This window comes from Hyperoodon ampullatus (assembly GCF_949752795.1).
Source record: "Hyperoodon ampullatus genome assembly, chromosome: 8".
Lineage (NCBI taxonomy): Eukaryota > Metazoa > Chordata > Mammalia > Artiodactyla > Ziphiidae > Hyperoodon > Hyperoodon ampullatus.
Window position 1 is genome coordinate 88,905,039 of NC_136921.1, and position 15,502 is coordinate 88,920,540.

The 15,502-nt window shown below is 34.5% G+C and overlaps 1 protein-coding gene across 3 annotated transcripts in view; it reads right to left on the bottom strand.

The window, feature by feature from the left end:
- The window catches only part of OLA1 (Obg like ATPase 1), a gene marked incomplete at its 5' end in the record, with an annotated part of 164,823 nt that overhangs the window by 114,210 nt on the left and 35,111 nt on the right, over window positions 1-15,502 (bottom strand). Inside the window, one exon of one of the 3 annotated variants that reach the window (XM_079710275.1) lies at window positions 1,139-1,279. The exons of the other annotated variants lie outside the window; for them this stretch is intronic. Within the exon in view, the coding sequence (XP_079566401.1) occupies window positions 1,139-1,279 (141 nt within the window). The remainder of the gene's footprint in view (window positions 1-1,138; window positions 1,280-15,502) is intronic. 3 annotated transcript variants of the gene reach the window in all.

The window sequence follows — 15,502 nt, forward strand, 5'->3', positions numbered from 1 at the left end:
GCACATAAGACAACAGGTGGCTTATAAAAAGAAAATACTGAAGTGAAGCTCTTAAATTGTTCATAATCAACATTTTTATAATGTTTTGCCAGAATATCTGCTTTAATCTTTGAATAACCAAAAGGTTTCTTCTACAGGGAAATACAGTATGCCCAACATAAAAAAGACGTTGAACCAGACAAACTAGGATTAATACTGGGCTAAAAGTATTTATATGAGACAGTATATTAATATATTGCCAACATGTTAATATATTACCAGTGTATTTCATAGTTTAGTAACTTAGGTTAAAATATTTTCAAATTTTTTTAAAAATCTATTCTTATTAATTGATATCGGAGTACTATTATTCAGTGCTGGACCAAAATCTCCCCATAAAAGCAAGAAACAAACACCCAAGCTCTTGAGGCCTAATTAGCTATCAGTGTTAGAGGTGTTTTCTCATTGATGGAAAAAAATGAAACAGATGGCAGTGTCCAGCATTCCTCACTACCACCACCACCCAACCTAAAAATCTAAACTTTTACCGGAGCACTAGGAGCTATGTTGTTTTTGATGTTGTTTCTTAAGAGAATAACGCAAAGTAGAATGAACTAAAACTTCAAGTTTAAGACATACTCACTACCCCAATTCTGCCACTTTAATGAACTAATCACAGAAAAAGATTTGATTAGGAATGGATTATGATTAAAAGATTTTTCCTACTCCCAAATATTCCTGTACACAAAGGATCCTTATTCGTCTTAAATGCTTTTAACTGTTCTAGTTTAAAGAGCAACAACTGGGGATGGAGAAGGGTAGACTTAAGTCACTAAAAAATGAGGAAAAAATAAACAGGCAAGTGTGATCTACGACATCCCTTATAGTCACATTAATATCAATACAACCAAGGAATACTGAATTATCTCTAAAACTCACATTACAACTGTTTAATTCTAGGATATATATGTAACATCCAATTTATTTACACACAAATATTTACATACAAATATTCATTTGTAGGCTGATATACACAATGTCTATTATTCAAAGCCCTTTCAAATGACCATGTAGCTGAAAGCTCTGCACATCTGCAGTAAAATTTTGTATGTGATGCTCACAAAATGAAAATGATAAAGTTGAGTGATAAATTACTTACATTTACCTGGTACAGTGGAACATGAAGAAATCCAGGCTGTATGAACAAAAGATGTAGGTAGATTCATAAAGACCAACGAAGACTTCCGGGCATTTTCAAAGAATTTAGAACAGTGGTTCTCAAAGTGTGGTCCATGGACCCCTGAGGAGTGTGCAAGTCTAAAACATTATGTCATAATAATAATAAGATGCTATTGGTTTTTCTCACTGTGTTGACATTTGTAGTCATGGTACAAAACCAATGCTAAGAACTACCAGGATGTTAGCATGAATCAAGGTAGTGATGCCAAACTGTACTAATAATCATTGTTTACTTCACACACACATACAAAAACAATAATCAAGTTTCACTTAAGAATGTCCTTAATGAGAGTAAAAATTATTAATTTTATTAAATCTCAGCTTTGGGTACACATCTTTTTAAAATGTTGGGTAAGGACACAGAAGTACACATAAAACACTCTGCTACATACCAAAGTACAATAGTTGTCACGGAAAAGCATTTCAGTTGCAAGCTGAACTAGCCACTTTTTCCATGGAGCACCATTTCTACTCGAAAGAACAACTGACATTCAAACCATGGTTATTTAATCTTTAGTATATGGCAGCCATTTTATTATAAACGATAAAATTCAGGCTTTCAAATGAAAATTAAAATTTTGGAAAACTTGTAACTGCCACCATGACCTTGACAGCTTCCCAATATTTAAAGACTTTTCTTATGAGATTGGTGGCGATATTAACATATGTGATTTTGTGCTGTTGTATAATGAAATGTGTCATAATTTAAAAGATCTGCATCACTCACTGAGAACTGGTATTCTCCAAATGACTAAAGGCGTGCATGGGTAGAAGAGTCATTCAAAGTACAAAATAGACCAATGGACTTTAATGTGAGAGAAAAAGAGTCCACTGCTATAGCTGTAGATTCTACATTTCAATTAACTTTTAAGAAATTTCTATTTGTCAAGCTTTGATGTAGTATCAAAGAATAATATTCACAATTATCTGAAATGGTTATTAAAATACTCTTCCTTTTTCAAACCACATATCTGTATAAGGTCAGATTTTCTTCATCTCACCCAAATCAACATATTGCAAAAGATTAAGTGTACAAGCAAATATAATCCAGCTATCCCCTATTATGCCAGATATTAAAGAGATTTGCAAAATATAAAATAATCCCACTCTAATTAAATATTTTGTTTTAGAAAATATAATTATTTTTCAAAAATACGTTAACATATAATGGGTTTATCACTGTTATTTTAAAATGCATTAAGAAGAAATTTTTTAGTCTTAGTTTTAATTTCTAATATGGTAAATACTGATTGATATTAACCTACATAAACACAAGTTTTTGGTATATTTAATAATTTTAAGAATATAAACAAGTCTTCAGACCAACAAGTTTGAGAACTGCTGCTTTAGAGGATATTAATCCCCACTCTTTTTAAGATAATTTTCCACCTTTCCATATGGAGACAAGTGGCTGGAAAAATTGCATTCTTATTTTAAAAAATGAATTTCTCTAGGGGATATAAAGAGAGATAGCTGAGTGAGAAAGACTATAGCAGTTAGAAAAAGGAACCAGCATTCTTTGGACACTGTGCTGTTTCCAGACCTGGGGCAGGAAATAGAAGAGATAAGCCAGGAACATCCTTCATATCATACCAGATAGCATAAAACTATCAAAGACTACTAGGTGTGGTATCAAAAGAGATCCAAAAAGTATCACCAATCACCTTTAGAGGATGCCAATGAACCATCTCATTATTGTGCCAACTTTATCCTAGGAAAATGCCAATATATCCCATTTTTTTTTGTATTCCACCCAAATGCCCAAGAGGGGGGAAAAAGCTTAAGTCAGAAAAGTGTTTCAATGGAATTCTTATTTAGTAAAAATAAGATCCTGTAACCTTTAAATACATTTTTTAAATTCCAGATAAAATACTGATACACTGATGCTAATAAACAGTAAGCATCCACTTTCTAACCGTATTTCCCTTACCATACATAAATTACCTTCAAAGAAACCCACACAAAACATCTATCTTTACGAACCAAGCAAAATCACAACTTCTCTCACTAAACGTGATCTTTCTTTCCCTCTGAACTCTATCCCTAAGAAGTGCTTGTGAACCTCAAAGTAATTACCATGAGTACTTTAAGTTCAAAAACAGAATGTGAAGATTTCCTTGAAGTAACGAGGTTCTAAGGCAAAGGAGACTAAAGACTTGAAACACGGGACTATGAATGTTATAGTCAATTTAACTAAAAATGTACACAACATATGAGATAATGGTTAAAAGCAAGGGCTTTAGATCAAAGAGCCCAAATTCAACTTCCAGTTCTGCCATTTACTAACCTGAGTTATTTAACCTCTCTAATTGTTTCTCTAGTATGTAAAATGGGAATAGTAGTGCATACTTCAAGTAAACCTTGTGAAAAATTAAATGAGGTAACAGATGTAATAATAAAGCTTTCAGATACTGTCTATAACATATTAATCCTCAACAAATAAAGCTTCTGGATGTATATGTATGACTGATTCACTTTGTTATAAAGCAGAAACTAATTAAAAAAAAAGAAAAAAAAAACAAATAAAGCTTCTGGTAATAGTACTTGTCATTCTTCATGTCATGTAAAGGGAAAGAAAGGAGATGACGGGAAATGCTGGGCAGAACAGTTCCTTCCACCAGTGTCAAGGGATATCATCATCAGTCCAGTAAAGATTAGCTACCACTCTGCCTTAGCTGGTATGGGGCAGTTATCAAAAATGATAGGAAAATATAATATATAAATATGTATATGTATTTTCACAGACACACAGGGTTAAGTATACCATCTGAAATATCATTAACTTTGTTTCCTTCATTACATTTCCTAATAAAATATTACCTAACAAGTCATTTAGTGAAAAAACATACTGACGTTTATAACATAATCCTTCTATGTAAATACTCAGTTTAAATCTTCTATTTGCAAGTAAAATATGCCAGTCTCCTAATGCCTCTCAAGTCAAATGAAGCAAACTTTAAAATTCTCATCCACGAATTACAATGTTAGCAAAGAAAGGCTGACAAAAAGAACAAAAAGGGATTATAACAAAGAAGGATTAAAATTCAAATTCAAATTATAGTCTGGTCTTAATTTACATCAAATTTAACTCAGAGATTAACCACAAAACCCTGCCAAGAAAAGCAAACCAGGTACAAACCAATCCCCTGGTAAATTCCAGTGCATTCAAGCTCCTCTATTCTCTTCCAACAACTGTTCTCTAGGAACAGTCCCACTCTTGGGGCTTCGCCAACTGTTTTCTTATCAAAGTCACTCAGCTTTTCCCTTTTACTCTCCATAGGGTAAACAGTTACCATGCAATCTTATTTCACTGATTTATGTACACTTTAAGTTGTTCCCAATATACGTTGTACAACGGGTATTTACAGTTGGTTAAATGGGGTATGGTAATCTCTACAAAAAGCAAATTCAAGAAACCCTATTGAAAATCAACATGGCAATGGCTAGCAAGAAATGAAATGTAAAAGAAGTGTATCCTTTGATTCATTAATTTCTCTCCAATAAATATTTCTTAAGCAAATAATACAATAAAGGCAAAAAGACATATGAATATTCACTCACTGAGTGAGTAAGTTATCTATCATAGCAGAATAACTGAAAACATATTCAGTATCTAGGAAATGATAAATCATAGATCACTGACAATATTATCCTCTCATTAAAAATTATTATTAATATTGAAGCTATTCTAAAACAAGAAAAATATTTTATGATATAATTTTAAGCTTTAGGAAGTAAACATAGGGTAGCAATTAAAGTACGGGTTTTGCTAAAAATCTTCACTCTGCCACTCAGTAGCTGTGTGATTTTCCAAAATTATTTAAACTCCCTGAGACTCAGTTTCCTCATTTCTAAAATGGGCTAATAAGATCTAACTCATAGGGTTCTTGGGAGAATCAAATAAGAGCACTGTAAAGCGCCTCCTCCTAACTCAATAAATTCCTTTCCCTATTACTCAACTGATTCCTTCCTATTATTACTACAACCATGAGTTTATAAATAGCAGATCATATCTAAATGGTGATTATAATAAGACTGGGGTTCTATATTTAAAATCATAACCTGCAGTAAATTTCCTTAATGGGGCTTTATTTTCCTCAGTTCTTTAAAATAAAATATCAACCCTTGGTCTGACTGTAACCCCTAATATAACAATGTTTCAATTGTTTTTAAAAATCGTATTCAAAATAATTTTAATTAGTTTTTTCCCAAACATTTTACTCATAATACACAAATCAGAATTCAGTCTAAATATACAAAAATGGAAAAAACAAATTAGGAAAATGGGTGGAGTACATTCAATCCCCTACATTTTCACACTAAAGCTTTATTAAAATGTGAACAATAAATTTAGTTGCAGGTGAGGGAGAACACTATTCTCAGAAAACTATAAATTAATGTATAACCATTGTTTCAGTTCTATCAATCTGACACCCTGGCATACAAGAGAAGACCTTCACAACTGGCCTAAAGAGAAGGTAGACACAGTTGTCCCTTTCAACTCAGGGAAGGGGGAAGAGGAACAAAACCACCTTCACCTGACCCAACTCTTTACCTATGTGATGTGCAAAATATCTAAACGTCTGGTGGAACAACGGGGTCTTCTTTAGGTCCCAATGGCAAGAACTGAGTCAGTCAAATCCAGGCCAGCCAGGCAACGTTCCTTCCTCCCTCCTACATTGGGAGCAAGGACAGCAAAGACAGGGTTAGGGTAGGAGGAGAAGATGCACCAGGAAGGAGACGTCACAGACCTGGACAAGATAATCCCAGGTTCACGGGCAGCCTGGGGGTTCTGAGGAGACACCTTGACCTCACCAGTGGAGAGAAGAGGAATCTTCCAGTTCCAAAGGACTAGTGCTGCTACACAACCTACAGCCCTTAGAGGAAGCCCTGCCTTTCCCTCAACTGCCTCAGCTGGCATCCGGTAAGCTCAAAATTTTAAGTCACTGATGCAGGAAAACTGTATCAGGCCCACAATGGGTGGTTATGGGTGTCAATGTCAAATCTGCAGAGGGACAAGTTATGAGGAAATTGAAGACTCACACTGTGATAAAAAACAAGTGCTCATCTGATTTCATTCATGCAAGTCAAGTATAACAATGAATACACTGGTTTTCAAAACCAAATCAGTCTCAAACTTACATTTTTAACTTAACATAATGACAATGTTCTGACAACTAAGAAAAATGTGGTTCAAAATTTAATGTTTAAAAGATCAAGAGACTCTCCAGGACCTTAGAAGTTGCCCTTCCATCCCTGAGTGATTTCAACTCGTTAGTGAGAGAAGAGTTTTAAAAAGAATCCATATAGTTGCTATTTTGAGCAGAGGACAGGAAAGGAGACCTCTAAAACATGTCTGAAAAGACAATCTAAAAAAAAAATGAGAATGCCTCAAGCACCTAAAGTAGATATAAGACCACCATGAATATGAGGATACCTTCAAGGAATTAAATTGTAAACAGCTAGTAGATTACTGCATACAATATTACAATGTATACAATATTACAATGCAAACTAGAAGGAACTGTTTCCTACTGCTGCATTATTTCCACAGTAAACAGAAGTTGATTATTAGAATGCATTGTATATGTAGATGAGAACCACTGCATAATTACTTAACCCATTGAATTTGTACCAAAGAAACAAAGGAAACATATGTTTTTTGGTCAGATTGTTTACTGCAATCCAATACTAGATTAATTTAATAAATACTGCTGAAAAAGAAAATTACAGGACCCAAAGGAAAAAAACCCCATTATTTTAGGATACAATCAAAGACAGCTTTATATTGGCAATTTGTGTTTAGGCAAAAATGCGTGACTCATTTTAAACTCTTAAATGACGTGCTTATGAGGAAGGGGGGAGGTGGTCTCTTGAAAAACAGTAATTTATGTTCATGGTAATTAAAGGTGATTTACAAAACATATAAACACCTAACTTAACCTAAAAGAGGGGATGGCAATTAAATGAAAGCCTTTTCACCTTCTCATTTAGCAGTTCAATAAAGTCGTAGTGCCTTGAGGGTTACAACTAGAAAGGCAACTTAAAACCTATTTCTTCCATCAATGTTACCTTCATCCCTTTTTAGCAAACACAGGCAACAAAACTATAGTAGCCCTCTGGAATCTTATTGTTAAAGCTCTAACTAAGCAATTTAGACGTATGAAATTTAAACAGATACAGAGTAACTGTAATACAAAACTGAGTGAAGATGCATCTGCCATTGATAACAAAGGAGAAAGGATAAGGCTTTTATTTTTCCTGGACAAAAATTCTAACCATCTGCACAGAAATCACCTACATAGATTAATCTTAATTCTATCCCGTAAGAACTTGTCTGCCCAGTTTGAGAGGGGTAAGCCCAAAAGAGAAGTAAAATCAGCCAAGGGCTTAAAATCATCCCGGGGTGTGGGGGAGTGACAGACACACTTCCTAAGAATTATAAAACTGCAGAGATCTTTCAAAATAAAAAGAAATGACATCAAAATCGAACTACATTTAGCAATTATTCCCAAAACGGAAATATTCTACTTACTGAAGTAGACTCCTTTTTTTAAGGAAAATAAACATTGGAAAGTAAATTCAAATAGAAACTAAATTCCTCCCTGTAATCAGGAGAAGAAAATAAGCATATATCCTTTCAGATTTTAAAGAAAAGAAAAGCAGTTACTTCTGAAGACTGGAAACAAGGGACAAACATGAAATTTTATTGTGAACATCTTAATTATTTCCTATTTTGTTTATAATAACCATATATCATTTAGAGTTTTTAAACATAATGAATATTTTTTTAAAGTAACAGCATCTGTTTAGCCATTTATAATCAAAAGGTAGAGTGAAATCTGATAAAACCAAAACTGCCTTCTTATTAGAGATGATGGAAAGGGGGTGAGGATAAACACATAATTAACTTACAATTTTATGTGGACTATGGAATGACACTCATTTTTTTCCTAAAGCACAAGTTTTTGTACCTAAATTGCATATAATTCAATCTATTTTAAGGGAATACTTTTTGATATCAAGTAGATGGCTACTGATTATATCTCAAACAACAATGGGCTGGCATGGCTAGCAAGGGTTTCCCTTTGCTTTGACAAATTAACAAAGGAATTTTGTTTAGATGACTGCACTGGGCATATTAAAACAACTGGTGTAAAGACAATAAAAATGTTAAGAATCTATTTAGAAGACTATGCTTCTTTTCCTATTATCATTCTTACTCTTGGGGGGAAAAAACCCAGATGAAATGAAATACTGAGCTCTCAATGACCTTAACTCAATCTTTTCATCGTTCAAAGCCCAGCTCAGGTTAGGGGGCCAGTTCCTGGCTCTACCTGGCAAGGGTACAGATAAAGCTCCCGCAGCCTCCCAGGGTAGAAGGAGGAAGCTGGATAATATCCCCTTACCAAGAATACATGGAATGGGGGAAGAGATACCTGCACAAAAAGGAATTAGTTTATTAGAACAAAAAGGTATAAAGGCAGTCCTGCCTTCCCCACAGCCTCCTCTTCTCCCCTCAACACACACACACACACACACACACACACACACACACACACCACACACACACACACACACTTTCACTACATAACAGTAAGGTATCTTAGAAATGCACATTTTTTTTCTTACCCCAAATTTATTAACTTAAAGGTGACAGAGACAGTAAGATTTGTGGAAAACATGTAAGAAAAAGGGAGTGATGGAATGTGGAATTAGTATATAATGTAAACAAAATAAAATAAAACTGGAAAATCTTAGGTATTTTTACTCTTTGAAATTCTTTCATTTTGTTTTCCTTCTAAATTACTTATAGGGGTTTTTTGTCTGCTAAAGATTCAAACAGAGAAAAATATTTTTGAAAATAATCAAAATTAATTTTCAGAACTACATTATCTTTCTTTTCTTTCAAAATAAAACCAGTCTTACAGACTATTTTTCTAATTACAAAATAATACCTGGCCAGAATATATGTAGTTTGAGAACATTTGTGACAACAGAAAGGCAGAAAAAAAAGCAGTGAAAATTACTTATATTCCCTCTAACAAAATGTAACTATTGCTAGCATTTTTGCATATATTTTTGCAGATTTTCTTCTATGTGTTTGTATTTTACTAAAAATAAGATCACATAAATGTTCTTTCGCAGTCTTATGTTTGCATGTAATAATATATGGTGATTGTATTTGCATTCAATGACCACAGAGTTACATTAACATTTTTAAAGACTGCAAAATATTATGCAGTATAGATGTTGTATAAATTATTTTTCTAACATCTTTATTGGAGTATAATTGCTTTACAATGGTATGTTAGTTTCTGCTTTATAACAAAGCGAATCAGCTAAACATGTACATATATCCCCATATCTCCTCCCTCTTGCGTCTCCCTCCCACCCTCCCTATCCCACCCCTCTAGGTGGTCAGAAAGCACCGAGCTGATCTCCCTGTGAAACGCAAGTATTTTTATGGCAGAACAGACCATACAAATATAATGTGTGGGAGCTCTCAATGAAGTACTTCTTTAACAACAGAACCCACTAATTTAGTTACCCGAGAGTAAAATTCTTAACTAAATCATCCTGGCAGAACTATCCTGATTAGCCCAGCTTAAAAATCAAACATTTTACAGAGATGGCAGAAGATCACTGACAACTCCTGAATCACAGCATTCTAAGCCAAAGCCATCTTCTCCTTAATTTAATACAGAACTCCTGAGAATTTTATTTGAATCATTTGTGCATACCTTACATTGGTATTTAAATAAGAAAATTCCTCATGTTTTAAAAATCAGAGTAATACATGTTCACTTTTTAAAAAGCCAAGGATCCAAAAAGGAAAGTCACCCACCTCTCTCTCCATCCCAATTCTATTCTCCCAAAAACCTATCAACAATTTGATATATCTCTTCAAATTTCTTTCTATGAATATAGCGTAGAGATGAGCTATCTAATACTGTAGCCACTAGCCACATGAGGCTATAAAGTACTTGAAATGTGGCTAGTCCAAACGGAGATGTGCTCTAAGTATAAATTACACACCAGATTTCAAAGACATGGCACCAAAAATATATCAATAATTTTTCATATTGACTACACGCTGAAATAATATTTTTGATAGATTAAATATATGTTATTAAAGTTATTTTTACTTTTTTAATGTGGCTATCAGAAATTTTTAATTAGATACGTAGCTCACATTATATTTCTATTGGTCAGCACTGGTACAAAGGCTAATGGTGCAGGTTTTGGAGTCAGACTTCCCTTACTGAGTACTACTCCCAACTATACCATCTACCAGCTATGTAACCTTGGACAGATGTTCTAACCTCTCTGTACCTACTTCTGACTTGTTCTGAGAATTGAATGAAATTCCTCACAAAAAGCACTTAGCACAGAGCCTGGCACATAGTTAAGTACTTAATAAATATTTCCTGGCAACAAAAGAATAAAACTATAACCTAATTCTTTTGAAATCACTATACAGCACCTGTCTCTTCAGAAAAGTCTCCAGTTATACCTGTAGGTCACTACTGTGCAGAGCAGGTAGTCTCTGAAAAACAATGTATACCAAGCACTTGAATTTTCTTTTTCTCTCTCTTTCACACACACACACACACAAATACATGGATCTTGAACATGTTTACTATATAGATCCTAAACGCTTTTTTTTGGCCACACCGCACGGCATGCAGTTTCTCACTTCCCCCACCAGGATTCGAACCCACACCCCTTGCAATAGAAGCAGAGTCTTAATCACCAGACGACCAGGGAAGTCCCATAGATCCTAAACATTTAGATCTAAAAATGTACAAAAGCAGTGTGGTATGGTGAAAACCTGGAAAGAAAAAAGAACTTAAAGAAGAAAGATGGGGGAGTTCCCTGGCAGCCCAGTGGTTAGGACTCAGCACTTTCACTGCTGGGTCCGGGTTCAATCTCTGGTGGGGAAACCAAGATCCCACAAGCCATGCCGCTCAGCCAAATAAAGAAAGAGAATAAGGATGGACTCTATGCGCAGTATACTAGCTATGTACCCTAGCAAAACTACTTAGCCTCTCTCTCTCAGTATCCTCATCTGTACAGCTGGGATAACACCAATCCTGAAGAACTGTTAAGATTAAATAGAATAATATACTAGAAGGAATCGACCCTAGTACCTAATTCATACTAGGTACTTAATAATCACTTTCCTTCTTCTGGAAATCAAAATAAAATGCCAAAACAATTCAGACAGGCTAATAATGTTAATGCTGAAGTGCTTGCCATGCCATAACTGCTAAGTGCTTGCCATGCCATAACTGCCTGTTCATACCCTGAAGAGGTAGTTTAAAAACATGCTGGCTGTATAGTCATCCCAGGTTCCCTACATTTTATCCCTTTAACAAGCAACTGGAGAACAGAACTCTGGAAAGAACAGGGCACCACATACCCCATCCTCCCATCATCACTACCAACATAATACATGCACACGCAAACACATACCAATTTAGCTGAAAATAATCAAATTGTATTTGAAATTTTGTTTCCTATAACTATAAATGAATACATACTTTATAATTAACAGTTCCATAAAAACAGTTCTATAAATCTGGACCTCCTATATGTTTCTAAATTGGGAACAATACTGTCCCATACCTCAGAAAACAGAACTCTTGTTTCCAGTCTACAAGGTCGTATCTCTAAGTAGCTGCTGAGAAACTAACAAGTTTTATCTATAAACAGCTTGACAGTAGGTGCAACGATAGAGCCAAAGGTGCTGTCCTTCAGAAAACACACAAACACCTTAGCTTCCTATTGAAAAATCACTTCAAAACTTCTAATGCCAGCTTTAAAAAGCTAAGGATTCAGTGAAATCAATAGCCTTGTCATGTTCAAAGCTTTAAAAATTTAACAATAGGAAGTTACATTGCTTCTAAAACAAGTCATACTGGCTCACGAAACCCTAGAGAAAAAATTAATCATTCTTCTAAATGGAAAACCTATTACAAGTAACTGCATGTATATGAATTTTAAAAGAATTTGCTTCCCATAATACTGTCGCTGTTTCCCTATTCTGTACTGAATCTTTGGCAAACAGTTTTATTTGAAGAGACTTCTGTTTATGCGAGATGTAAGAAAAGCCTATCCCTTCTTCACAAAGTCTCTCAAATTTGCTTTCCCCTCAACTGCCACTGACAGTTTTCTGAAATCCAGTCCTCATTATTTCCTTCATGAAATACTACAAAAACCTCCTGGCAGTTCTTTTTGCCCCAAACTTCTTCCCACTAAAATCTGTTCAGAATGTGTTCATACATAGTTGATAGAGCATCAACTCTGTTAACTAAGTGACATAATCCTGCATATTACCCATGAAGTGGATAAAATCCAAATTTCTAACTTAACAAAACTATAAATTATCAATATCGATATACCCGATAGGGATGAATCTCACAGACATTATGGCGAGAGAAAGGGGGAAGGCACAAAAGAATATAGAATGTGTGACTACATTTATAAGAAGTTCAAGAATAAGCAAAACTAATCAATGATGATATAAGTCAGATGATATTAAGTCATTTACCCTGAGTGGGGAACTGACTGGGGAGGGTGACAGAAATGTTCTCTATCTTGATCTATGTGGTCATTACACAAGTGTATATATATGTACAAATGCATCCAGCTATGTACTTCAGATTTGTGCATTTTATACTTTACTGTATCTATTTTCTATCTCAATAGAAATAATGGAAAATCAACTAGAAGAAAACAGTTCTGAATATTTACCTGATTATGAGAAGGATAAGAACTTTCTAAGTATAAAGGTAATAGAAGAAATCAAAGGAAAAGACTGATAAAAGTATTTTCACGAAGATGACACATATAATATATCCCCACGTGTCTGCATTGTATGAACAAACTCTAGAACAGAGATCAGCAAACTAAGGCTTGTGCCCTATTTTTGTATGACCTTAGAGCTAAGAATGATTGTTACACTTTTTGAAGTGCTGCAAACACACACAGACACAAAGAACAACATGCAACAGAGCAAAATGTTTACTATCTGGCCCACTAAAGAAAAAATTCCCCAAGCCTTGCTCTGAAAAATAACACAAGAAACTAATAAATGCCTCACTTATAAAGGCAAGACAGAGGAATCAGAATGTGAGTAGGAAAAAGATTTTTCAATGTATACCCCAATGTTGTATCAATTTTCTTTCTGAACCATGTAAATGTTTTACCTATTCCAATATATGACCTATCTAAAATTATTCAAAAAATAAAAAATGTAAAACACTATTATCCCCTTGGAGATAAAGGAGGAGAATTTGGATGTATCTGATAGAATTCTAAGTGTATATACCCATTGGCCTAGTAATTACACTTCTAGGCATCTCTTAGAGAAATACCCAGACATGTACCAAAAACAAAAAAACCTGTATAAGAATTCCATTTAGCAACATTCTCTTTAAAAAAAAAAAAAAAGTCAGAAATGATAATGCCCATACATTATGCTAAGTGAAATAATTTAAAGAAAGACAAATATTGTATGATCTCACTTACATGTGGAATCTAAAAAAGCCAAACTCAAAGAAACAGAGGGTAGACTGGTGGCTACAGAGAGTAGACCCCAGGGGCTAGGGTGGGGGAAATGGGGAGATGCTGGTCAAAGGGTACAAACTTCCAGTCACAAGATGACTAAGTTCTGGTATCTAATGTAAAGCATGGTGACTATAGTTAACAATACTGTATTGCATGCTTGAAAGATGCTAAATGAATAATCTTAAGCGTTCTCAACACACACAAAAAAATGTTAATTATGTGACGTGATGGATGTGTTAACTAACCATACTGGGGTAACCATTTCACAATATATACATATATCAGATCATCACATTGACAATGTTATACGTCAATTATATCTCAATAAAGCTGGGAAAATAAATAAATAAACGCCCACAAATAGGAAGTACTAATTCAATAAACTCTGGTACTTTCATACTGTGGACAGTGGTGCAGCAGTTAAAAAATAATGAAGCAGGGGGTTCCCAGGTGGCGCAGTGGTTCAGAGTCCACCTGCCGATGCAGGGGACGCGGGTTCGTGCCCCGGTCCAGGAGGATCCCACATGCCGCGGAGCAGCTGGGCCCGTGAGCCATGGCCGCTGAGCCTGCGCGTCCAGAGCCTGTGCTCCGCAACGGGAGAGGCCACAGCAGTGAGGGGCCCGCGTACCGCAAAAAAAATAATAATAAAAAAAATAACGAAGCATGAAATAAGCCAGTCACAATAGGACAAATATTGTATGATTCCATTTATATGAGGTACGTAGAGTAGTCAAATTCAGAGACAGAAAGTAGAACAGTGGCTGACAGGGGCTGGGGGAAGAAGGAATTGGAAGTTACAGTTTAATAGGTACAGAGTTTCAATTTGGGAAAACGAAAAAGTTCTGGAGCTGGATGGTGGTGAAAAAAAAAAGTACAATTTTTAAAAATTGTGGTAAAATGTTCATAACATAAAATTTTCCATTTTAACCATTTTTGAGTGCACAACATGGGAATGTACTTAACATCACTGAATTGTACACTCAAAAATGGTTAAAATGGAAAATTTTATGTTATGAACATTTTACCACAATTTTTTTAAATTTATAGTTAAAAAAATGTAGAAATTAAAAATCTAAGTTCACAAGAAAAACAATGAAGCAGCATTAAAAATAACAGTCTATATGCACTCACACAGAATGATCGCTTATTTAAACTCCAAAATAATTCTTTAAGTACAGTATTACAATCCCCATTTTACATGAGAAAACAGGTTCAAAGACACGGTGTTACTTTTTCACAGTTACACAGCTAGAAAGTAAGAACTGACAGTCACACTCAGGTTTGATTCTAAAACCACATTCACTCCACTTTACTCTAGGCACTAGACTGAAATGGCAGAAAAATAAAATAGTTGCTTTATGCTAACATGATTCTGATTTTTTTCCCTTTCATTATTATCTTTAATGTCATTTAAACAGTAACTAATTTTTAACAGACCACTTTGAAAAGTACATCCTGAACATCATACATCTGCATTTCTGCTTCAAAGTGAATGAAGACTAGGTTTTTTGGTTCATAAAAAAGCTAACTCAGCTTATGTGAATAGCTAATCTATTAAGGAAATGTGGATAGTTTGCTTCAAAAAACTTTTAAAATAAACAAACATGGTATTTAGCTTTTTAAAACAAAATCTTCATAACAAAATTTTCCATAGAAATGACATATACTAAGTATAATGGGTATCTGTTTTGTTTTCAAAAGCAGTTAA